This window comes from Daphnia carinata, chromosome 7, assembly GCF_022539665.2.
Source record: "Daphnia carinata strain CSIRO-1 chromosome 7, CSIRO_AGI_Dcar_HiC_V3, whole genome shotgun sequence".
Taxonomy (NCBI): Eukaryota; Metazoa; Arthropoda; class Branchiopoda; order Diplostraca; family Daphniidae; genus Daphnia; species Daphnia carinata.
The window spans coordinates 8757112-8780977 of record NC_081337.1 but is presented as its reverse complement, the minus strand read 5'-3'; the positions used below and the strand labels follow the sequence as shown (position 1 = coordinate 8780977).

Below are 23866 nucleotides of genomic sequence, written 5' to 3'. Positions count from 1 at the left end.
CGTGGAGACGGTAGACAGTTCATCCATCAAAAGAAAGGGAAAAAGGGGTTCTCTGAATGGCCTAGTTTTGTCTGAATGGCTTTTCACGTTCCCTTCACGTCCGCGGGCACTGTCTTCGTATTCTAATGCCAGATTGTCTTAATCTACATACACGGCGATAGACGAACCAAAGAAGAAATGAATGTTGATACCTTCAGCCACTGCCATCCTGCCTCACGACCCCTTCTGTGCGCTTGTCATGATCGCCCTTCCACTTTCTTCATCTGACCCTTGATAGCATCGGCTGTTTTACAACTTTCTCTGCGGCTGTTTACAATGGAAGGAGATAATGAACACGAAATGAAGTGGTAGCTCCGTGTCCATGCGATATGGGAAAACAACCCTGTAGCGAGACCATCTAAAAAAAAAAAAAAAAGGAAGTTGTTAATAAAAAGTCCTTTTAGCTTACAAAACATTTCGCAAGAATGTAATGTTACCTTTTTGTAATTCCTGTTCAAGTGATTACCGATCTCAGTTCCACTTCACGCTCTAGTATCACAATGCAGGACACTGAAAGACTAAAAGGGGAAGAAAAGTAGCTGACGAATTTTCTAATCATCAAGTTAACAAGTCAACAATACAAAATAATTCATCAAATTTACAAAGAAGAAATTGTGTGAATGGAACCAGTGGTCATGGGTATGTGTGGATTTCATTACTGTGGGGATGGGTCGGTGGCATCATTTGAAAATAGTTCGGGAAACATTTCATTTAACAAGATGTCTAATACAATGTAAGATATCTGAAATAGAGAAACATTGAAACAGGAATTATTGTGTCAAATTCCGTACTGATTAAAACCTATAATCTAAACCGATTGGACTTACTTGCTTGTTCAGGACGGGAAATTGAAGACACTGAAACATTAGTTCGCATCTTTCTTCAACGGGGTGGACTCCAAATATAGTTTTCATCCATCCAGGAACACTTTGGACAATAGAGTTCCATGCTGCCAGCCTGTATTGGGACTTTTCGCTGCTTTCGGAAGAGCTATGGTTAAGGATAGTTTCTAGAAGCAGATGATATTACAACATATAGCCTTCATTTAAAGCAAACGTATTCTAAAATGATTGAATTATTACCGTGCAGCAAACTGATAACCAGCGTAACTTTCGCTGGGTGTAAAACACTATTAAGTTTATCTCTGACGTATTTTCTTGTGTATGAATCAAAATAAACGCTCGTCAGCGAGCGAAGTCCCACAAGCAAACTGCACAAGAGCTGAGGTATTCGCCAGATTTTCCAAGCTGAAATAACAGATAAAAAGAAGAAGCCTGAATTACAGTTACTTCTCTGAACAATTATGTTTCTTCCTTTACCTGCAAATAACAAACAATCATATGGACCACATATTTTTGGAATATAAACTGCACGGGCGAAAGCATCACGACTAGAAGGGACATCTTGTGGTAGGAAGGTTTTTGCGTTATCTTTGAAAACGGGATGGAGTTCTTTGATAACAGGCAAGGAAACTTCACTAGAAATGTCTCGAACTTCAGTTTTGCTGTCAAAACCAATATATATATCTAGCTATAAATACGGACAAAAGCACAACACGAATGCAGATTGGTATACCACCTTGGTTTAGGTTTCGGAGCTTCAGTCGACGCTATAAACGTTTGTAGGAAACTTTCTAAGTCCTGTCCCTTCTCTTTACGCAACTTCATCGGTACGTGTCGCATCATCCGACTAAATCCTAAGTCCGGAAGTAGATTGGACCCCATGGCTGAGCTATCACCAGTTGCTTGACATGCCGAAAGATCCGAGAGAGTCAGAAAAGAGAAAATGAGATCGCTTCCTTTCAAAGCTGGCTGCTGAAGTAATGTCCGTAGAAAGGATTCGAAATCCTATGAATTTTCAGATTAGTTATTAAGTACAAAAATAAATAATAACTTCTTCATTAAGTATCTTACAACTCGAACGCTTTCCAAAAATTTCAAGCTCCGAGTTCCAAACATCTTTTTCTGAGGAAGGCGATTATCAAGAAACTCTCCGTGGAATTCAGTTAACTTGCTTTCTAGATAAAAGAACTCGAGATACGTTCGAATTACGGTCCAGCGATACTCTTCTGGATCGTCCTCTGGTCGTATATCACCCCTTTGAATTTCGACTTCGAATGCCCATATGGCTTTACCAGCAGAATCCACAGCCGAAACCACTCGCGGAATGGAAGTTTTCCATGCTGTTAGATCTCGTCCCGATACTGGTATCAGATCAGCATAAGCACTAGGGATTTATGATTGTGAAGTTAGTTTTCTACATTTTCTGCAACATGGATTGAAATACAGATTTTTACCCCATTCCGTCGTCTGCATCCACATCGTCGGTGATGAAATCCGCCTCAGTTAAATCTATTCCTGTGTCATAATTTTCTTCTTCGGGTTCCAATAAAGAATTACCAGCTAGTTTGGCGTCTGATGTTAACCAATTTGGCCGTAATGCAGCACGGAGCTTTTTTCCCCATCCCGTAGAAGTAGTTTCACCTTTCTTTCTATAAACAAAAAAAGAATTACCCTCATGTGAAAATCATGTCATCATTGTGCAGTAGTGGCAGAAAGTTTTGAAAGGTAGCGGCCTTCTAGTTTCTCAATCCAAAAGCCATGAATAGGAAACAAACTTTCATTCATCAATGTGTACTTGTTGCAAAAAATACTTGGTGTTTTTAGATGATCCTCCTGACTGCTGTGCGCCGGTGACTAGTTGATAAAACTTTAGAGGCAAACACAAAAAGAACACAAATTAGTAAAGTATCTAATAAAGCGAAATAAAACACAACTAAAAGAAGCTTGTGACAAATAACGATACTCTATGTATGGGTAATTGCGTATCTACCTCTGGACTGCGGTAAAAACGAGGCAAAATTTTTTTCTCTAGAATGTCCATTACATAGTCGTATGCCTCAAACAGTGTAGGACTCGTTCTCAAGCGTACAATATCCGCTGTACTTGCATATACGATTGCTTTCATTTCACGTTTCGATTCATTTTCAAATCCGATGCAGTCTGGAGACGTATGACTGAAATATATTTCAAACATTTTCTGCCCCATAAGTTGTAGCCGCTCCATTTGCTCCGGTTTGAGATCAGGGTTCAACAGCTTTTCATTAAACTCGTCTAATTAAACAGGAACCAAAAAACAATACATTATCATGACAAAACGAAGAAAGTGGCAGTTAAAGAATAATCTTGGTTTAACAGAGTAGTTACTCACCGACGGCAAAACAAAATTGCAGATACTTGAGAGTGTGGATTCGTTTTAAAAACTGCATAAGTTGATATAAGTGCGGCGGTATTTTCAGGATTGATGAAAGACTAGGGTAAAGACACTGTAAAACAATCCCAGATTGAGGAAGAAATTGTTTTAAATTTAGATAATGGTAAAAAACATACCAGGTTTTTGGTATTAGGGTGATAATCTTTAGTAAAATTGTTCAATATTTGAACACCAGGTTCCGATTCCACCGTTTGATTTGCTAACAACACAGTACTATATTCGTCTAACCAAACAATTATGATCCGGTTTATGTTCTCGGGATTGGCTAATGCATCCATGGCATTCTGAAGAATCTGGCAGCTGAGAATATCGCGCAGTAAAATAGAAAAAAGCCTAGAATAATTGGAAAAGTTAGCGAACACAAAAAGGCAAATCAAGTTGGACAATCTTACTTGCTGGATTTCAGCTCAACAGGGAGAAGATCTTTGAGGATCAGCTCTGAACACTGTTTGAGATATAATTCTTCTGTTTGTCTGCTTGATAATGCTGGATGTAGATTTGTTCCAAAACATTGCAAGACATGTTTCTCTGTGTCCACAAAATGACTATGTTCACATCCAATAGTGAAACACTCCAAATGCCATAATAGTGCTGGAATAACCTTGTCAATGATCAAACTAGGGAAGTCAATCTAGGAGATAATAAAAAATTTAAGCACTGGTTTTGCTATGTGTTATTTGGATAGTACTTTGTCAAGTGACACATGTAATCTGACAATTATGTGTCTTAATATGTGGCGTATTTCATCAAGAAACTGATCTTCTTTAGTTTCAAGTTTAGAGTGCCATTGAATAATGAACTTCTCCAGTATGCCATCCAAGAACTTGATAGATTAAGCAAATTATAAAGCTGTGATGAAATTTTGTAAAAACTTTTCTTACTGCTTCTAATGCCTGATTCACTTCAGGAGAAATAGTATCACCCTTGGTTAAAAAGTATGGGGTTGAAGGCTTAGCCAGAAACTTTGATTTTTGTTTGATTTCTGGAATATCAGCCCCTAAAAGAAGCTGGTTGAAGTAGATGATGAGTATGGGAAGTTTGAAGGCAATTAGACACAGCAAAACAAAAAGCAGTGCAATAGGATATCTAGATAACAGAAAGACTTCAGCTTTTAATGCAACAGTGTCCCAAGAGTAGAAACATTTATTTACCCAAAAAAGTACCCGTAAATTATACTGGATACACCTACGGAAATTTGGAACGCTAGTAGAATGTCTCGAGTCTTCAGTGAAAAAATCCAGCTGAGCACCTCTTTTCCATTACACATTTTTTTTCCATTACACAAGACACATCACACGATTGTTGATTGTCCGTGAAACGGTAAGTCAAGTCCGTTAGCCGACTTTTCCATTTTGTCTGCTATGTATACATAAACGTTACCGCCACGCGGAGAAAAATATGCCTAGAGGCTACTTGTTTTTATTGTCATATCTAACAAATCTCGTTACGAACTGTGATCAAATAACTTATGATTGCCAATTAAGAAAATTTAAGGCAGCATTATCACGTATATATTACTCTATTTGCAATAGCCTGTCGATAGTATAGAAATTTAGAAAGGTTCGGCCCCATTTTCGCAGAAAACCGGTTTACCCACGGATTGCCGCCAAGAATACGTAACATTTTCACCCATAGGCAATCCGGGTAGACTGTATCTCCAAATGGGTAGGCTGGGCCGGTTTTGGTGAGCAATCCGAGTGTACCCACCATCGTCTTGGAAAATGGTGGTTTGATTCCCTGTCCTCGGAATGCTACTTCGAGGTTTTGTGGTGGGGCTTTCGTGGCGTAGGGCACCTGAATTTTCAGTTCGAATCCCGTCGGGCTATCTGAGTGTTGCTACTCATTGGTAAGCAAGAAGTAGGCTGGCCATAGGTAACTCGGGGAATAAGCCCCACATTGGGCAAAGGGGGACGGGGCACGGGGTTAGAGTTAGCCAGACTTAGGAATAGGACAGCCACTGAGATTTGGCACTATCTTTTCCTGCTTTTGAAATCCTTAGTCACGTTCTTGGATTTTTCCAAAATTTGCATTTGCTGGCTCATTACCCTAGGGGAAACCTTCTTGGAATTTCGTTTTAGTTTAAGATTTACAAATCTTTCATTTTAAAAAATCAAATTATTCCTTGAAAAGCTGCCATTTTAATGTGTTTTTGTTTTTGCAATGTCGAACGTCGTATTCCCCAGAGTGATCCGACAAGTCAGGAAGAATAAGAATACTATATCGTAATTTGATATTAATCTTACACCTCCACTTCTTTCTATAGAACCGAAATGATGCTCTTGTCCAGCATAAAATCAAGCCATGTTTTCTAATTCCCAAGGAAAAAGAATATCATCCCCATCCTCCTTGCACAACTTGCTTTCCATCTGCTTCTAATCCAGACACATGTGCTTACGAAGAACTAGGTGTGAGAAACCTGGTATATTTCATAGCTTATACACACTTTTTTTTTTATGTACTAACCATACACATGGTTTTATTTAGCTGGCAGCTGTTCAGCCAACTAGAAAGTGCTTGGTTTCACTCCATCATATTTTGCTACAAAATTTTAAAAGCCTTCAAGTCCATTGGGGTCAGCTTGAACGTTTAGATCAAATGAGAGTTCCTAAACTCTATATTGGAATTTGTCATGGCAAATGGGATGCACAAGTTTTAGGATACACCCTAGCTGTTGGGCTTCATGAGCCCATAAAATTTTTGGAACAAAATACCCCAAGCAATGGGATAGCAGAAATTGCTGTTTCTCATCAAGAGCCAATTGGTGCAGCCTGTAAAGTATTATTCATAAACAGTGAACATTCAGGTATATTAGTTTGATGATTAGTTTGTGTTTCTGCCTCATTTTCCCATGATTATTTTACTCAGACATCCATTTGGAGGCCATTAAAAATTCAATTAGCAGTAATCAGCAACTTGATATGTTATTGGTCCCAGTCTCAATTTGCTACGAGTTGCCACTGGATTGTATTTCATCACGAGGTTTAGATGATCACATAGCATACAGTGGATGGAAACCTAGCATTCGAATTAGTTTTTCGCTGCCGCATTCCTTTAAGGTGATTATTTTAGTCACGTCACTGTCATTATTTTCTGCCCACTACGTTAGTGCCATACTTTCTGCCATTTACCCCTTCCAGGATTATATTTGCAAGAATCAGAGTCAAAGCAGTATGATCCCGCATTTAAAACAACATTTACAGCATGGTAATTCGAGTTATTCGTGGTTCAAGCTCTTTTCAAGCTTCATCGATATTCGTTCTTTAGAAATTTGGAAAAACACCCCAATCATGAGTGTTCATGTCCTCGCAATGATTTTGCAATACCGCATTCAGGCCAGGAATCTCGAATTACATATTTGTATACGATTGATGAATGAATTCCAGAAAAAATATCACCAGCATCGTGACCTGGCATTTGTTGGAAAACTTGATAATATCACCCAGTATAGTATCAAGGTTTTATCCCTTGGAGGGGTCAGTCCTTTCACGTCCGTTGCAGTAGACGTGATGAAACTGGAATCCCTCATGAGTAAGTTATGGTTTTTTTTTCTGCTTTATGTCGGTTCTAATTCTTTAATTCAATTCTCCAAAAAGTGAAAAGTTTGTTTTCTGTGATGCACTTGATGGAAGTTGATTTACATTCGGATACCTGTCGAGTCAGTCAGACTGCATTACTAGAAAACTATAGGAAAATGGTTGGAATTTTACGCTATGAAATCGATTTCATCACTCCACCGTGTGTGCCAGCTTCCGTTGTTGAGAAGCAAGTACTCGACTACTTAATAGATAATCAAGTGCTCTCTCAACAATCAGACGAGCCAAATTCTAGTGAGCAGCAAATGGCGAAGAGAATAGCTTACTATTTGGATGTGGACTCTGATGAAGATGAACATTGGGCAGACAGACCTGTCATCGAAAAATTTCTTTACGTCAACATTGATAACGCTCTGTCGCATAAATGGATTGCCACAATCGCAACTAAACTCTTGGACATTTACTAGTAAGTATTGTATATGTTAAAACGTAGCTTTCTCATTATATTGCGATGTGGTGTACAATGGTTCTTTTGGCAATCTAGTGTTGGAGCTAAACAACTATTGGAGCTTCGTAAAATGGACGTAATGGAAGAAAAAATGTTTATCAAACGAGTTTTGGAAGCCCAGGAAGGAGACTCAAGTGGGTTTTTAATGAAAAACGTTACACAATGCTATTCCCACTTAGGCATTTCGCTAATGATTGAATGTACAACATTTTAGTGGGTGATGCAGAAGCCGCTGTTCGAAATGCCTTAAAGGTTTTTGAAAACGAAGGCATCATCGAATGTTACAGCCACTCAAATATTAAGATCCTGTATTTGAAAGATCCGGTCAATGATGACCATCTCTGGCGATTTATCCATAGCATTGCAGAGCATTGCTAGTTACTGTGTATCATGAACACAGCAAGAAAACGGACGACTTGTCCCGTTTACCAAAATTCGATATGCAGGTTTGTCAGTCTTATGAGAATAGCCCTCTCTTAATTCCGCACCATATTGTTTTTTGTTTTTTTTTTAATTCGCAGATGTTTTTCAAATTGTTTATTGGAACTATCCTGTCCATTATTGCTACGCAAGGCTGATGAAGATGTCGAATAAAAGAAAACGGTAAATAGAGCGAATTTCTTTAAACCTTTGGAGGTAATGGGACGGTGATCCAGTCTAAGTATAGGAGGATAATCTAGATAGCCAAAGACTTCTAGTGCTTTAGGGGATACAGGACGGTACTATCCTATCAGCCCAATGGCGATTGCTGAACGATGTTTTAGAACTGATTGTTCTAAAAAACATTATGTAGCCGAAGAAGTAAAGGATAGTAGCAAAATCGTTCTTGTTGCATATTGTCTTTCATAACTGTGTCAGTGAACTTGGGTATAAGAAATTATTAGTATTATTCGCTGCATGTGCATATTTTGCTATGTAAGCACTCGTTTTGCATGGTTGCGTTAAAATTAGCTGGAAATCAAAACAGGTTTCCGTTAGAAAAACGTTCGGATTGATATTTAGCTTATCTAATTGGTTGTTTTTTCTTCAAATTGTATTCGCTGTAGCCATGTCTGCAACCCCTTCCCATAACTTCACGTGCAACGTGGATTGTAAGGTTGGGTAAGCAAAAGGGATGGCAGGTGTAGAAACAGAAGAAAGACAGTCATTTCACTGTTGTCTCTGGGCCTAGCAACACTTCGTCACCCTATGGAACCATTTTGAGATCATCGATGCCGTTGTAAAGGTATTACTGCTCGAGCATTTTAATAGGATGCTGTCATGAACCTTTGTTAATTGTCATATCTGTTTTGGTAGCAGACGCGACGTGAATGGAACTACGCAAGTCATTAGGAAATGATGGCAGAGAGTGAATAATCATCAGAAATTCAGGAGGACATGTCGCCGATTTCGGTAAGTCCATTTTCGTTTATCTCTACTTGAATGCATGTGTAGCCTCTTAGGCATTAGTTTAAGTGTGTTCGTCGAGCGAAGGGCCAACTTGACAAGACGTTAGAGGCTCAACATTTTTTAAAACTCTGGTTGCCATTTTTTTTTTTAAGCCTTGTACAGACAGTCAGGTTTATCTCGTCATATTTTGAATGGCCGTCTTTTGCTGTGAGCTTTCTTGGGTTAAAAAGAATGGAGCCTGAGCAAAAGCTTGTCAATTGCGACAATTTTGTTTTATTTCGGTGATCGATCACTATAGCAACCAGCAGACATCGTCAAGGTGACATTTCAAGAACTTAAGGGCTCTATCACCTTGAACATTTTTGTTGATTCCGGGTACATGTTGTCTACTGCAATTAGAGGAAGCAATAGCCGTCGTTGTGGTGACACCACTCTGGCTGAAGGGCGTCTGCTTGTATTCCACGTTGTACTAGTCGTTCGCGGTGATGATAGAGACGATGTTCGGCAGCTCTCCATGTTGTGTCTGGATCGCTCCATAGCCTCTCTCCTACAGCTGACATACGAGGCCACAATTTCCCTTCGATAGTCGTGCTGTCAACCTGAATAGCATTTTTTACATGTTGAACACCTTTGTTCCTTTTGTTTTTGAAAAACTTTTTTAATTGAACGTTCAAATTGCGCTGTTGTACCTGTTCAGACCATATGGCGCCTTCACCACCTAATATCTGTTTTGGGTTGTATGTCTCGTTGAAATTAACAATTAGTTTACGGGGGCTGTTTTCGTAGACCTTTTGCCAGCCGATGTATGGTGAACACCAATTGTTTGGCCCATCACCAACCCATTGTCCGTAACCGCAATCAAGGTACCTTTTGTTTTGAGACGAAGTTGAACATTTCAATGGAGTTACGTTTTAGGCATATTGTTGACCACTTACCATGCGTCGTAATTTGACATAATCAATTTGAAACCTTGACGGTACAATTGGGCGATACTCTCGTCGGTAGCGGTTGTCCAAATGTGAATGACGTATCGATTCTTGTCCAGATATTTGTCTGCACGGCCATCCTCTGTAAAACCGCTGGTCCAGAGAACGACGGGTTGTTCATTGTCATAAGCTTTGTCCAGTTCGGCTAACGCTCGATTTTGAAAATAGGTCCATACATAGAGGAAATCTTCTTTGCTTCTGTTTGTCCGTCCTTGCGTTTTTAGCCAATCGGTAATTTCAGTCGTTTCGTTCCAGCACGTGAAATGGACTTCGTCGCCACCCATGTGGAAAATGTCGCTGACGAACAAGTCTCGCATGTCCTGGTAGATATTGCTTAATACGGAATAGATGTTGTCGTTAACGGGATTTAGCATTCCGCATGGCGGTTCCACGCAGTATGTTGACCATGGCTCCTTGTTGATGCAAAGTGCTAACTGACCCATTCCAGCACGTTCCCCCCATTCCCATCCGCTTCCAACGTGAGCAGGAGCGTCGAATTCTGGCACGATTTTGATGCCTCTAACGGTGGCGTAATGAACGAGTTCTTTAATATCTTCAGGTCGGTATACTTTGTCGGAAGAGTAAGCGCCGTAAAGGGCCAATCTCGGTTCCCGAGTAGATACAAAAGGGAAAGAATGCGTGTCCGTAAGGTGCCAATGGAACACGTTGAGTTTATCGTAAGACATGGCGTCGAGAATTTTCTTGATGACTGGAACGCTTACGTAATTACGTGACGTATCGACGAGAAGTCCACGATGAACGTAGGCTGGCGAATCTGAAATGTTGGCGTCCGTTAACATAATCATCATTCCCAAGGTGTCATCCCAGGCCATAATTTGTGATAGTGTTTCAAGTCCGTGGCGAGCGCCGAAGAAGGTAGTAGCCGTGATTGAGACGGACGTAGTGCTACGGGGACTAGCGGGCGTTGCGGCCGTGGCAAAAATCGTTTCGACGTGTAAGTTGTAAGATTCGTCAGTTGTCATCTCGATGCGTTCTTCACCCGACACGATGGATACTTGAATATTGATGTAAGGTCGTTGTGTCTCTTTTGTTTGATTGCGACCTCTGTGCGTACTCGGAATGCCCTTGCGGATAGTACTTCGTAGTACTTGAATGGCCTCATTTGTCAATGATTTGACCTATAAAGAAAAATTGTTTTTGAGTATCCACTTGTGTGTTTGAATTTTACGATTAGAGATGAATAACCTTTGGAGTCGGAGCCGAAATGCGATTGATTCGTATGTCCGTTGGATGGAAAGATACGAGGGTTTTTGAAAGGGAGATGATACTGCGAGGTTTTGGCCACAGGGTGGACTCGCCGTTGCAAGTTAACTTGCATCCAGCCAAAGTTGGATTGGTCATGTCGTCTCCATCTTGCACGGGTGAATCTTTTGCCACTTTGACGCACCCTCGGCCCGTTCGGCACGCCCAAGCCCACGGCGACTCTTGTCTACATAACGGATTATGTAAATTTTTTTTTATTAGAAAGCAACCTACATTTCCTCATTTTGCTCATTCTTTGCGTAAATCCCCGTCTTTTGGTTGCATAACACACGAATCTCGAAAGTCAAAATAATATTAAAGAACTCAATCAATGCTTTTTTCATATTTACCTGGCCGATTGTTTCACACTTTCCTGCGCGATGACGCCAATAGCGATGAAGAACAGGCCGACGAGTAATAGAAATTTTAAAGCCATCTCTTCTACGCGGACAATGGCAAACGTGTGGATTGAGATACAACACTGCGAAACTTCTCTCTATCACGCTACCGAATCCCAGAAGGAAGGCGAGCCAACTAACCCCTCAAACGCGTTTTTGTTTCCCCCCCTAAAAAAGAATCGTTCGCTTTCGCTTTGCTCGTAGAACGTTTGCATAAAGGGTGTGGTGTATCAGCGTGCCGACGAGCTCCTTGCACTTGTCCTAACAAAGAACAGTCCTTGAAGGCCCTCAGCTGTTAACCATGTGACGTTTGATCAGTTCACTCTTAACTAATTTTGTCGGGTCCGGTTGTGTAGAAATTTATTCGTTGTACTGAAACGCTAGATGCCGCAGCAGTTTCGCAACTTTTTTTTGTCTATTTAATCCTTCGCCTTCAAACAGGTTTTATTTCTTGAGTTTCTTTTGCTGGGAAATCACATTTGATTGGTTCACACTATTTGAACTTTTTTTTTCCCTTCTTACCTTGAGCTTCTAAACATTTTTTTTTTTTGTCTTCTAGTTCTATTCTGTTAGAGGCGAGGGTGGGGCTAGTAAATTGATCTTGAGCTTGACAACCATGAGACGATGTTGAAGGTTACGGAAGGGATGGAATAATACGTTACCGCTACCCGTCAGTGACTTTGAATCTGGCCGTTTGTCTTGGCTCATTCGTGACTAAAATAACAAGAAGGTGACGACAGTTCCCCAAAGATGGCGCTAGGATTTATTTTTTCACGTCTAATATCAAAATAATTTTTCGCCTGTTCGTGAGCTTTTGATTTGAATTGAAAACGCCATCTATTTGGGAATCTATAGCAATCTTGAGTCGATTGATGGTTGACACTGTTTTATTTTCTCCAAAAATCAGTCTACGTTAACCGCCTTCCAACTAATTTCCTTTTTATCTAGCTTGACAAGTAAACTAGTCTTTTGGCGTGCCTCTCATTTCACCGCTTTCCTAACCAAATATGGTTATAGCGCTCGGGCCGTTTTCTATTATTCAGAGTTTGCCATTTCAACGCTAACTCGGTTGGTTTGCATATTGCATATGACCTCTTCGCCTCTCCATGGGGATCCTATTCAGGTCCTGTACGCTTCATACATGTCATATTGCTAAACGTGACCGAGTGCCTATTTTTTTTCTGCTTTTGTTCCCCTTTTTTTTTAAAAAAAAATAGCAGTGACATGCTGAGTACCATATCAAAAGCAGATATGTTAATGTTTTTTTTTTTTTGCGATGGCGACGCGTCTTTTTTCCTCTCTCTTTGTCGGCAGCCATCCAACTGCCTATGGTAGAAAACGATTGTTTGCATCGATACCTCTCGTAAAATATTTAGGATCTCGAGATGAAACAGTTTTGATTGGGAAGACTACGATCGTGTTTTACGAAATCTTTTTTTATTTTACGGAAATTTGTTTTGCCATTTTTGTTGTCGCATGACGTATTGTTGAATAGAATCGTGCAAAAAAAAAACGGCGTTGTTAAATATAATTCTCATAAATCGGTGATCGATCCGATGATGTTGTATGCAGCCGGTTTGGCGTGCCTCGTATGCGCGTACGTTGAATATAACACGAAAGGGGATGGAATGCAAATATTTCACACTCGCTCTCAATGTCTTCCGCGCACGATCCGCCTGGTTGTTTACTGGCCCCGTCCGCAATTTATAGCGAATGTGTAATAGCAGCTAGCAGTCCGTGTCCAGTTGGAAGATCGATGAACGCGTTCATGAGGCGGGAGGGTGGGCTTCATAAACGACGAGTGGACGTCCGCCTTAATTAAGGAATAATCTATACCTCTTTTTGCATTCGTATTTTGTTTCCAACAAGTTTTTGCGAATTGTTTTTTTACGAAACTTTCAAGTATTGGCATTTTCAAAAAGAATTTCGATAAAATTCGAAAATCTTTTTTGTTGATAAAAAAAAAAAGCGTGAGTAGATCGTGACCGTCTACAACCAAGTGGCCTAAAAGATTGTTGAAATTGTTTCTATTGATCTTCACGCAGAATAACAAAAATAAAGGGAATAAAATTGTTTTTGTGCTCGTGTGTATTGACGCAATTGGCCCACCCTTCTAGACTCATTCCAAACTAGGCGATTACTGAACCCATTATTTCTCCACCAAAAAGGAAAAGTTTTTTTTTGTTGTTGCCTTTTTTTTCTTTTCACTGTGTCGAAAAAATTATCTATGAATAATGGATTGAACTTTTTTTTTAACCGTTCGTATGTCAGCTCTCCCACTCTTCTTGCATATACTTTTGACGTGAATAGCGTTGTCATTGTTGCGGCAAACTATTCGCCAAACGCAGATTCGAGCCGTAGATGAATAGGATTCGTGTCGAGTCATCTTAACTCAAAACGGAAGTATAATAGACCGTGCGTTGTGAAATATTCCACGTTTAACCTAGCAATAGAAAGAACTGTAAAAACGAGTGAGTAGAAATACGCTGTATACAAGTTGTCCGTGTCAGCCAGTAATCGTAAATCATCCAAAAAGCTTGGACTCTTCGGTCGTAGAGGGAAAGCATAACAAGCCATAAGTCATTAAGTCGTTGGGGGTCGCCATAGGCCTGTAAAAGACGTCCGACACGATCTTTGCGCCACCGAAGGGTGTCGGGGCATTCTCTATTTCTTTTTATTCTCCGGTCTCTTGGAATTTTTCAAGCCTATTGTACCTGATTTTTACAGAGTACGGGGTCCCCCGTGCGTGATGCGTCTATAACCGACACAACAACATAACGCTTTGAATTTTTTTCCCAGATGTTTGTTAAAATGGCTATGTGTATACATCTTTACTTTATGGGCAAGTAAGGCAACTGGAAACTATTGCCTCTTTGATCTTTGCGTGAATCACATATTAAGGGTTAAAAAGAAACTGCATAAGTTTTTCGAAACATCTTGAAGTTTGGCTGCTGCTCCATCATGATTGGCTGTCCAAAGTTAGCATCTTGAAATCTATGTAGACACAAAGCCATCTCAAACAGCTACGCACATGTTTCTGTCCCTTTTCTTTTTTTGTGTGTGTGTTTTCTGCCATAGTTATTGATCGTCTGTTTTTTTTCCTTCTCATCTCGAGAATGGAAAATACACATACACACAAAAAAAAATAAAAAGGCGGAGAAAGAAAACGAGTGCAGTAACGCAACGCGTGATCGAAACGGTTGGCGGATCGTGTTGTTTCGTTTGGCACAGACGCGCATAGCTACAAACTGAGTGGTTTTTTGCCCAAAGCTCTTTTGCAGGGAGAGAAGAAAAAAAAAGGTTGTTATTCTTATGACTGGTCCTTATTTTTATTTTTTTTTATGTTATCAATCCTCCCGTCTTTTGGATTAAAAGATAACCTCACTTGACGGGCTGTTTGTTTTACCTTTACATTTCACTCTTCTGGTAGTGTTTGTTTTTCCTTTTTCGTCTGATTATTTGGGAGTTTTCTGATTAACGAAGAATGAGGAAGACTTTAATTGCCTACATCACCTCGTTGCTTAACCCAAAAGGAAAGAAGATTGATGACGAAAAATGGTTTCAAAACCGTCTGTTGAATTTCAAAGAAAAAATCTGTTGAAAAATTGAAGAAAAATTCGGATGTGTAAAGCGCCAAAAGAATCAATGAACGGTTCAAAGCCTGACAACTGGTTGGGATTTTGTTACGTGTGACAAACACGCACGGTCGTATCCAGTTCTTTTTGTTTTCCATTCGAGTTGCTCTTTATTTCATCGCGTTCAAGTGTTTTTCGATGAAGCTTTTTTTTTTTGTTTTTTGCCGAGTGTAAATGACATTGAAGAACGGTTGGTCGAGTCACACTCTTGGTACGCTAGATAGAATTGAGAGAGCATCGGAAGTCTTTTTCAATGAAATGGCGGATGCGTTCAAAAAGAAGCGGCTGATCGCATTTGATTTGTTGCGCTGAAAAGAGGAAGTTGAAAGGACGGGATATTGGTGATAGACTTCGTCGCTTCGGCGTTTCACAACGATATTTTCAACATAAAGAAAAACGTAATGAAAATGCTTCGTGCATGTAGGTGAAGAATCTCGTGTCAATTCAAGTGATAAGACACGAAATCAATTCGGTTTATTCTTTTTTTTTTTTTTTTTGAACTTTTTTGCAACTTGAGAGCCGATGGCAAAGAAGAAGGTAAAGAAAGGGAAAGTATAAAAAGGTTTGACGATTGAACTGAACAGCCTGTTTTTACGTGAATCATTATAAAATATATGAATGTTATATTAATTCCATTTTCGTGAAGGGAAAGAAGAATTTGCTGGATATGATGGTTTGCGTGAGAGTCGTGTCTCTTTGCTAATGATGGCACAATGGCATATAGAAAATTTGCGTAATTCAAAATGCAGAACAAGAGGGTGTAGGGGGAGGGGTGGGTTTTTTAAAGACACAAGAAACAAGGGACTTGAGTGGATTGATTTCTTTTTTTCAAGGGCACTTGAGGAGGCACTTGGTGGAATTATTGGCCAACTGGTCGAAAGTCAGCAGATCGGCCGTTTGAATGCTGTTGGCCTCCAAGAGTTGACGGCCCAGAGTCAAGTTGCCGGCCATGGCCGGATCGATGATGTCCAACGTTTGGAGTGGCGCCAAGAGCAGTTCTTCGGCCGCCGATGCCACTTGACCGGCCCGTTGATGGAAGAGCATCGAGTCACGTTCCAAGAGTTTAGAGATTGCGCAAGAAAAGACGCCATTGTCGCTGGCCAGCATCGAGAGCTGGTGGTCCAAGTTGCTTTCGGCCTCGCGGATGGCGCGCCCGAGATCGAGGTGTGCGGCTGCGATAGCCTGCGACAGACTATTGCCAACTTTTTGCAACTGGAAAAAAGAAAATCGATTTAAGATGTATCTTTTTTATTTTGCGAGAGAAAGATATATATATATATATATTTTTCTTAACAAATAAAATGTTTAACGTAGAATTTTACCTCTGCGGAAGATGGACCGTGGTTCGATTTCCCGTTATGTTGATGTCGATTTTTAGCGCGAATTTGATTGGTCGTCGGGCTTCTTTCCAATAGAATCTCTTCAATGACGTTAAGCTGATCTTGAATCTGTTTTACTCCCCTCATCAAACCTTCGGGACTTCAATAACATTACAAGGGAAATTGTATTTTTTTTTTCCTTCACGTTATTCAAGTAAAATGTTAAATGGTACGTACGATTTTTCAGGGAAGTTGCGAAAGACATCGTCCATTTTCCCGTGGATTTGGGTCATTTCACGTTCAATTCGCCGTTCGGTCTGGCCGAGTCGTGATTCGAGCAGCGTCATTTTTTCGCCTGTTATTCAATAATTGCGATATGTATAGTGTCTGGACGAAAGATCACGTGAACGTTGCCCCGTAGTCAGAAACTCTAGAAGACGATCGTTCGATTCTCGAATTTTTAAAAAACCATTGGCATCGTAGTCAAACGGTTGGAAACCCATCGATTTTTTTTTAGATATAATAAGATCTTTTTCTTTATTTTATGGTTTTTTGTTTTAATGCTTTTGATCCCCGTATCCTACCCGCAATCGGGTCAGTGATATACCCAATGATTTGAAGGCTGGCTGCTCATGCTAGAACAACAACTCGTTCAATCTCTTTGAGATGCTTTTGCTGCCAAGATCTGCAGCCATTTCTGTCGACTAACTTTAACGTTATCAGAATAACCGTGATCTGTGCCAAGTCCGATGTGTACGACATGATGAGGTACAAACACGGGATAGGACAAAGGAAGTTTACAAAAAGGGTCGTCGATGACGTCCAGACAATTATTATTTTATTTTTGTGCTCTTTGTTCTCGTTTCTTTTGTGTTTGCCTCTTCTTGTCGCTCGTTGATTGTTTTTTTTTTTTTTTTTTTTTGGGGGGGGGTGCCTGTTGTTCATTATCCCTATGTAGAGGATGTCTAACGTGCCATTTCCCAATCGGGTCTTTAAAGAAGACAACAAAGTGCAAACTTTAGTAATATCTCAAGTTCCTTGCCTATTATATTCGATCCCAACGGAAAGAGAAAAGAATTCAGTATGGGAACTTAACGGGTTTGGTTTCTCTCATGCGTTCAAAACTTTTGCCCTTTTTCGTTTACAGAAGCATCAGCTGCTTCATTTTTTTTCGTTTTGTTTTCAAATGACTCTCGCAGTCTCTTTACTAGCAGTAGAAAAGGAAACTTACTGATAACTCCGAGACGGCTGTCAAGTCTTCTTTGAGTCTCGTCCAGTCTTGTGGAAGACAGTTCCAGTCGTTGATTGCTCTGACTCAGTTCTCCCAACTGTAACAAACAAAAAAAAAAAAACAAATGAAAGGGGGGAAAGAAGGAAAGGGAAGTTGCATCAACAAAATAATCCACAAGATGTTGAAACTGCGACAAATTAGTTGGGGATACGTGTAAGCAAACACGCACGGGGTCATCCATTTGTCCATGTCTAAAGCTGAAATGAAGACCGTAACCACCACGATCATCCGTCATTGGGGTGGCAAACGGACAGCAAATAAAGCGTATTGGTAATCCCATTAGATCAGCGACATGTTTTTGGGTGTAAAGAACATTCGATTAAGACACTTTCTGTATGATTCAATGTCTCTCTCCCCCCCCCCCCTCCTTTCCAGTAGTTGCGTATCGACTGAAAATTGATTTGCCCGAATGGATTTCCAAAAAATGTGAACTTTGCGGAAATCTTGTCTACAAAACTTTTATGCGACATTGAAGCGGATTTATTGAGGAAACGTTCCGTGAGCGAAGCGTGCGGTGCTCGGCATCAATCATTGACGTTTGTCTTGTTGAATCTGCTTTCTTTTGATTTTTTTTTTTTTGTCTGTTGGCATTTCTTGTTTGATGTGACAGGTTTTATGGCCTGCATCTTGATCAGACGATTTTTTTTCATCATTGAATACCACTATATTTTTGAAGAGCCAGTCATCATCATTTTTGTTTCCGTTCTTTGCCAGAAGCCAAAAAAGTGAACGTCCAGTAAAGATAGACGATCGTGTAGAAAAGTAGTACTTTGTCGTTGAGCCAATTTTACTGTTTTGCCTGAGTGGGATGAGATAAACGCATTATACGACGAGATATCCATCAGCGTTATATCGTTGATGGATCCTCGTCAACATAACAGTAAAAAAAAAAAATACGAAATTGCTTCTCACTTCTTTGTCTCCTAGCCTTTCATTTGTGTACAAAGCCAAACGATCGATAACTGATTGGTCATTCACAAAAGCTGAACGCATCGAACGTCCCTCTTTGAATTGTCCAATCACCGTCCCATCTCTTTCGTTTCGAAGACTGGCCGCGCCTGAGGACGTGATTTTTGCTTTTTCGTGCACTCGGGGAAAAAAAAAAAAAGAGAAACGACGTAATGCGACGCGGAAGCAGTAGAATTAAATGTAATGTAATTTCGGACGTCGTCTGTATGTATTTCACGCGCTGTGCACAAACGCGTCCGATGAACGTGCGTCCCATTAATGGACGGGCTTGACTGCCGAGCTTTAAAAAACAGAGAAACCACATCCAAACGAGACGTGTCTGGCGCGCGGATTAGCCGACGATCAGTCCGTGCGTGCCTGTAGGCGGATTTTAAATGACCGTTTTTAGTTTTGGCACAGTGAACAAATATTTGTTTTCCTTTTCCCCCTTTTTGCCCAGTGTACACAATAAGAGACAGCCGGCGACATATGGGCATGTTGTGTCGCCTGGAATGAGCCGTCGCTTCGCTGGATTATTCATGACAGCGAATGAGCGTGACTCTAGTTTTCTTCCGTCTTCTCGATTTCTGCCCCTTTCCTCAGTAGACACATCGGCCGACTTTTCCCTCTCGTTTCATAGTTGAGCTGCTAATGCTGCTACAGTCTTTGCATCGGTGGTTCGTGAGCAGAAATAAACATGAATACATTAACTCTAGTTACGGGAATCGACCAAGACACTGGGCATCAAGAGTCTTCGTGTGTTACTTACGCGCGTGCGACAAGAACGAAAATCAGTCGAGCAAAAAACGGAAGCATGTAGACATAAATATATGATCGGATGAACTCGTTACCTTACGAAATGAAGGCGAGTTAACGAGATGCAATCAAGAACGTGACTTGAAAGTGTTTTAACATCTATTGGTGTGTGTGTAGCATTCTCATCATTATCTCACTTTGTTCCGCTGACCGTAGGCTGAAGCATTTCTTTAATAGTTGATTGAATTTCTTATCATTTGATGATCCGTTTCAAACCCTTTTGTATTTTTTTTTTTTTTTTAAAGGCCGTTTAATTTAACATTCACGCTAGAATAAGCCAATGGCGTGTAGGCTCTTATTTTTTTTTTTTTTCGGGAGGAAATGATGAGATAATTCTTTAGTTCACTGACGGCTTTTCCTGAACATAAATGTAGTCTTCCCGCTGGCATCGATGTCAACATAAATAAGACGTTAGCACGGAACGTGAGCTGTTTAGCCGGATGGGCTCGCCCGTCGTTTCTCGTTAAACAGCGTACGTCTCTCTCCATTTTTTTTCCCCGCCGATAACTTCGGACACATTTAACAATGCAATAAAAACGTGAGATTCACGACAAAGTGTGTCCGATTTGCCATAGTGACTTGCGTGCCGAAAACATGTCGAATGCATAAAAAAAAGCGGAAAGCAGCGGGAAAAATCAGCGGGAGTTCGGGTCTTACCGTTTGAACCATCATTTGGAGATGGGGCTGGTTTTTGGCCACCTCGAAGAGGGCGGCGGCTATCTGGGCGTCCCGTTCGGCTATCACTTCGGTCACGATGCGCTTCAAGAACGTGCCGTCCTTATTGAAGTAGTGACTCATCGACGATGACGAGGAGGACGGAGCAGACGATGTCGTTGATTGTAGCCATTTGCTCCTTTTTCGTACTCGTCTTTCTCCTGTCATTCAAAATAATTAGGTTTGTTGTGTCGTCTCATCTGACTCTTTAAGATAATATTAGGCGTTGTACGTCGAAAATGTCGGAATTGAATTATCTAGCGGACCCGTTCGTTCTAATGAGAGAAATCAAGTTACGCACCCGAATTGGCCAGGCTCTTGATTGTCATCATCGGACTCTGATCTTGTTGATTGATCGACGGATCTGTTTTCGTTAAAATCCGGGATTTGCTGGCAAGTCCTTGATGATGGTTGCCGTTGTCGCCGCCGTTGACGTGGTGGCGATGGCCGGAAGCTGTTTCAATTCCGGTCGCGCACACCAAAAGTACCATTACAAGAAGGCATCCGATCCTGCCCACTTGTCCCACTAACGCAATCATGGCCGAAAATCGTCCTTTTTCTTTTTATATTTTTTTATTTCTGTTTTTTTTTTTTTAATGGTACCACCACAGTAGTTGACTGGTTTTGCTCGTTAATGTCCCGTCCTTGTATCGGATTGGTTCAAGGCGGTCGGTTCCGCTCGGAGACGTGACCGATCGATGGAACCTTCGTTTTCGCGAGCTGTTGGTGCAGGCAGGGTGAAGAAAAAAAAATAGGGGCGTACAATATTAAATCTAAATCAATTTGATGGTGATAGAAAAAAAAATTAGTAATGAGAGACGTCTGATTTTCGTTTTATTAGCAAGCGAAAAATGCGTGAAAATCAAATCGCTAGAAAAAAAATACGGCGTTAAATGATGGATGGCAAATAGCTCATAACGTGACATATTCCAAACAGCTCTAGAATGATTATCGTAACCCACAAACCCAGAAGTGCGACGTATTGCGTCAGCTTATTATTATTATTATTTTTTTAAAATGTAATTCTCGTTCATCACGCCAACGGTCGTACGCTCGTGAAAGCTTCCGATCCATAAATATGGCACTGCATCACATTCACGTAACGGAGAGACGATGACGAATGATAACGTTTGCCCTGCGTGTTTTTTATTTTATTTTCACGTCAAATGTCATGGGTCTCTCATTTATGTGCACCGAATAATGCTCTTTGCATTATTGTTGCTATTATCTTTTGACGTAATCAACAACTTGACGTAAGAGATGAACGCATTTGCTTCTTTGTTTTCATTTCGTTATTTTTTAGCTTCCGTCATTATCACGATGACAAGACCTTTTTGTTCGGTTTTGAATTGTTAAAGAAGCACGAAAAAAAAAATATCTAAAAGAGGGAAATTTAAAAAAACAAGCTTTCTGATTTGAGAAAAAAAAACGAAGTAAGGGATACGTTGTTTTTGCCAACGCCCTTCCCGCCATGAATGAATTACCCGCAGCTGTGTTTGCGCTGCTGGTTTCCCGCTACTCACAGTCGACGGGGGAAAAAAATCGAACGGTGAGAGCATTCTTTTTTTTTTCTTCCTGAATCTTCGTTGTCTCTTGAAAGATCTGGTTGAGTAAATAGACAAGGGAGAAAGTAATCAGTAAAAAAAAAAAAAAAAAAAAAGCTAACGAAAGAAAAGGAGGGAGGAAATTATAACGAGGGCATCAAATCAGATCTCCCTCCGGTGCGATTCGACTAAGATAACGAAGCGGTGCCGTTAATGACGTCAACGTTTTTTTTTTCTCTCAAAATTTACGGGGTGTACCCTGTGAGGCATTCACGCAGTACAGAAAATGTAGACACGTAACAAGCGAGGCGCCCCTTTTTTCTTTTTTTTTTTTAAATATCATTTCTGGAATTCATGTTTCAAATCGATTTTGACGCTATGTGCCTCTCATTTGGATTTGAACATTTTTTTCCCCTGTTAGACTTCCGTCGTGAACTGTATTTGTTATCGTTTTCTTCCGAATCCCGGAGATGAAAGACCCCCCCGAATGTCAGACGTAGTCCATCAGTCCATGATAGATGGACGGTCACGCCCGTCTTCGCGCATCTGCCGTTCTGTCCTGTTTGTTTTTTTCCATTCTTGTTATCCTTATTTCGAATCAAGTCGCTGAACAAATCTATGGGCAAACGCAAAACCATCAATGATGTGCGTCTTTCTATCAATCGATGCCATCTGACAAGCTTTTTTTCCGTCCTTTTTGTTGACACACACAATGTCGCACACGCAACATTGCTGGCCTGGCCATTACCAATAGTTGTACAGCTCATCTCGTGAGAAAGAAAAGCTCAGCTGGGCACGAACGATGGAAGCTTGGGGCCGGATCGATGATCGTTACCATATGCGTATGCATCAAGATGGTGAAACAGTTTGAGCTCTGTGGCGTGAGGTTAGGACATGCGGATAAAGTCTGCAAACATTTGTTTTAAATGCTTGCAGAAATGTTTAACAATCCTTGGGCGGAGTGGAGAGGATTGGCGCAGGGCTTTCGAACTAAGCCAAAAATCTTTTTTCCTTTTTGCAAATATATTTTTATTATCAATTCCATCGACTGTATGAATGATGAAGTTGATGGATTTGGTTGATGTTGTTCTTTGAACATGGCACGAAGGAACTAGAAGGAAAGACGCTGACGTCCCCTTTCATTTATTATTTTTTTTTTTGGTATGGACTTTCCCGAAAAGAAACAACGTGAAAGATTTAAATAGTAAAGATAGAAAAAAAAACGAATAATACAAAAGAGAGGGGTATTACTACTCCATTTTCTAGAGAGAGAAAAAGGGCGGAAAAGAAGAGGGCGTCTCCTCCCTGTGTCTGATCGACAGCAGTCTACACTCAGCAGTTAATAACGTTCGGACTCTGGCGAGTCCAGTATAGTGCTACCGAAGGCTCTTCTTGTTTGCATTTCTTCCAACATTTTCTTTTAAATGATTTTTTGATTTTTCTTTCGTTGAAATCATTTCGACGTTTGAAAGTCTAACAGTTTTTTTTTTCTCTACCGACGTGTTGACTTGAGGCGGTTTTCCAATTACCGATGCAAATGGGAAGAACAACAATTTCCCTCACTTAAAAAAAAAAAAAAAAAAATTTCGCCCCTTTTGTAGAATCAACCCATCGTCTTCGCTATCTAACGAACCCGAATAGCGCATTTTGCCATAACATTTAAAGTTAAAATTCTAAAAACGAAAAATCATTTTTCAGTGCGCTTCCCAATCAGATTTGCATTGGGCGTTGAAATAGAATGAGGTTGATCGCTTACCTGATTTGAATATGGAGAGTTTGAACCTGTTGAAAAACAAAATGTATTCACCCGATGATAAGCAACCAGTTGATGTCAGATGGAATCAAAAGGCCCCTGCGCACTTTGAAGGCAAGTCGTCGACTAACCGAGCCGAAACAGTTCTTTGCGACCGCAGACCAGGAGAGATGAAGAAAAGACTGGGCAGAAAGAGAGAGAAACGAAATCCAGAAACAAGAACGGGAGAAGAAGAAGCTGCTGGAGGCTGTAATACCCAAGTTTTGCCGCCGAAGCAACAACACACACACACACACACACACACACACACACACACAAAAAAAAAAAAAAAAAAAAAGAACTTGAAAAGGTGAGAGAAAGAGAGTCTATAGCAAAAGGACAGGCAGACCAGTCCCGATGGTTTCCGCGGGAGGTAGGAGGAGGCTGTGGCTCTTCTGTGACTAAACCTCCCTCCCCT

The 23866-nt window shown here is 40.6% G+C and overlaps 4 protein-coding genes across 6 annotated transcripts; 1 reads left to right on the top strand and 3 right to left on the bottom strand.

Moving 5' to 3' along the window:
* Positions 1-575: 575 nt before the first annotated feature.
* On the bottom strand, positions 576-4762 carry LOC130703387 (sorting nexin-14-like). 2 transcript variants are annotated; one of them, XM_057524891.2, is made up of 15 exons: positions 4464-4762; positions 4194-4398; positions 4001-4135; positions 3705-3943; positions 3429-3645; positions 3250-3364; positions 2872-3152; positions 2693-2748; positions 2336-2530; positions 1953-2265; positions 1618-1886; positions 1359-1516; positions 1122-1286; positions 867-1048; positions 576-781 (listed from the first exon to the last, which is right to left on the bottom strand). In XM_057524891.2, the coding sequence occupies exons 1-15, from the start codon at positions 4577-4579 to the stop codon at positions 695-697; spliced, it is 2733 nt and encodes a 910-aa protein (XP_057380874.1). In that variant the 5' UTR covers positions 4580-4762; the 3' UTR covers positions 576-694. The 2 variants fall into 2 exon arrangements, with proteins under 2 accessions (XP_057380874.1, XP_057380871.1); XM_057524888.2 differs by having other exon boundaries at positions 1359-1543; positions 4464-4756.
* A 596-nt stretch (positions 4763-5358) lies between these two features.
* LOC130703565 (uncharacterized) lies at positions 5359-8746 on the top strand. 2 transcript variants are annotated; one of them, XM_057524996.2, is made up of 12 exons: positions 5359-5508; positions 5576-5731; positions 5797-6115; positions 6178-6368; positions 6450-6516; positions 6577-6840; positions 6906-7311; positions 7390-7487; positions 7568-7799; positions 7875-7956; positions 8400-8578; positions 8653-8746. In XM_057524996.2, exons 1-9 carry the CDS (start codon positions 5473-5475, stop codon positions 7729-7731), a joined length of 1701 nt encoding a protein of 566 aa, XP_057380979.1. In that variant the 5' UTR covers positions 5359-5472; the 3' UTR covers positions 7732-7799; positions 7875-7956; positions 8400-8578; positions 8653-8746. The 2 variants fall into 2 exon arrangements, with proteins under 2 accessions (XP_057380979.1, XP_057380981.1); XM_057524998.2 differs by having other exon boundaries at positions 8650-8745.
* Positions 8747-8992: 246 nt separating this feature from the next.
* On the bottom strand, positions 8993-11494 carry LOC130703487 (chitooligosaccharidolytic beta-N-acetylglucosaminidase-like). Its single transcript, XM_057524951.2, has 5 exons — positions 11342-11494; positions 10935-11178; positions 9678-10867; positions 9432-9609; positions 8993-9341 (listed from the first exon to the last, which is right to left on the bottom strand). The coding sequence occupies exons 1-5, from the start codon at positions 11425-11427 to the stop codon at positions 9138-9140; spliced, it is 1902 nt and encodes a 633-aa protein (XP_057380934.1). The 5' UTR covers positions 11428-11494; the 3' UTR covers positions 8993-9137.
* Positions 11495-15627: 4133 nt separating this feature from the next.
* Positions 15628-23597, bottom strand: LOC130703971 (uncharacterized). The gene is made up of 7 exons (XM_057525438.2): positions 23413-23597; positions 20414-20832; positions 20056-20273; positions 17575-17671; positions 16581-16698; positions 16347-16503; positions 15628-16236 (listed from the first exon to the last, which is right to left on the bottom strand). The coding sequence occupies exons 2-7, from the start codon at positions 20649-20651 to the stop codon at positions 15853-15855; spliced, it is 1212 nt and encodes a 403-aa protein (XP_057381421.2). The 5' UTR covers positions 20652-20832; positions 23413-23597; the 3' UTR covers positions 15628-15852.
* Between the last annotated feature and the right edge of the window lie 269 nt (positions 23598-23866).

What these genes read in the sequence shown, in the direction of transcription:
- LOC130703487 (XM_057524951.2), bottom strand. Translation starts at nt 11,427, where the DNA reads ATGGCTTTAAAATTTCTATTACTCGTCGGCCTGTTCTTCATCGCTATT. An exon ending in AGTGTGAAACAATCGGCCAG is followed by an intron (nt 11,179 to 11,341) that starts GTAAATATGAAA and finishes TCCGTTATGTAG; the next exon opens with ACAAGAGTCGCCGTGGGCTT. An exon ending in GCGCCATATGGTCTGAACAG is followed by an intron (nt 9,342 to 9,431) that starts GTACAACAGCGC and finishes AATGCTATTCAG; the next exon opens with GTTGACAGCACGACTATCGA.
- LOC130703971 (XM_057525438.2), bottom strand. Translation starts at nt 20,651, where the DNA reads ATGATTGCGTTAGTGGGACAAGTGGGCAGGATCGGATGCCTTCTTGTA. An exon ending in CAAGAGCCTGGCCAATTCGG is followed by an intron (nt 20,274 to 20,413) that starts GTGCGTAACTTG and finishes TTTGAATGACAG; the next exon opens with GAGAAAGACGAGTACGAAAA. An exon ending in CAGCCGTCTCGGAGTTATCA is followed by an intron (nt 16,699 to 17,574) that starts GTAAGTTTCCTT and finishes ATTGAATAACAG; the next exon opens with GCGAAAAAATGACGCTGCTC.
- LOC130703387 (XM_057524888.2), bottom strand. Translation starts at nt 4,579, where the DNA reads ATGTGTAATGGAAAAGAGGTGCTCAGCTGGATTTTTTCACTGAAGACT. An exon ending in ATTTACGGGTACTTTTTTGG is followed by an intron (nt 4,399 to 4,463) that starts GTAAATAAATGT and finishes TCTGTTATCTAG; the next exon opens with ATATCCTATTGCACTGCTTT. An exon ending in TTTTGGAAAGCGTTCGAGTT is followed by an intron (nt 1,887 to 1,952) that starts GTAAGATACTTA and finishes GAAAATTCATAG; the next exon opens with GATTTCGAATCCTTTCTACG.
- LOC130703565 (XM_057524996.2), top strand. Translation starts at nt 5,473, where the DNA reads ATGTCGAACGTCGTATTCCCCAGAGTGATCCGACAA. An exon ending in CGCTGCCGCATTCCTTTAAG is followed by an intron (nt 6,369 to 6,449) that starts GTGATTATTTTA and finishes TACCCCTTCCAG; the next exon opens with GATTATATTTGCAAGAATCA. An exon ending in AAACTCTTGGACATTTACTA is followed by an intron (nt 7,312 to 7,389) that starts GTAAGTATTGTA and finishes TTGGCAATCTAG; the next exon opens with TGTTGGAGCTAAACAACTAT.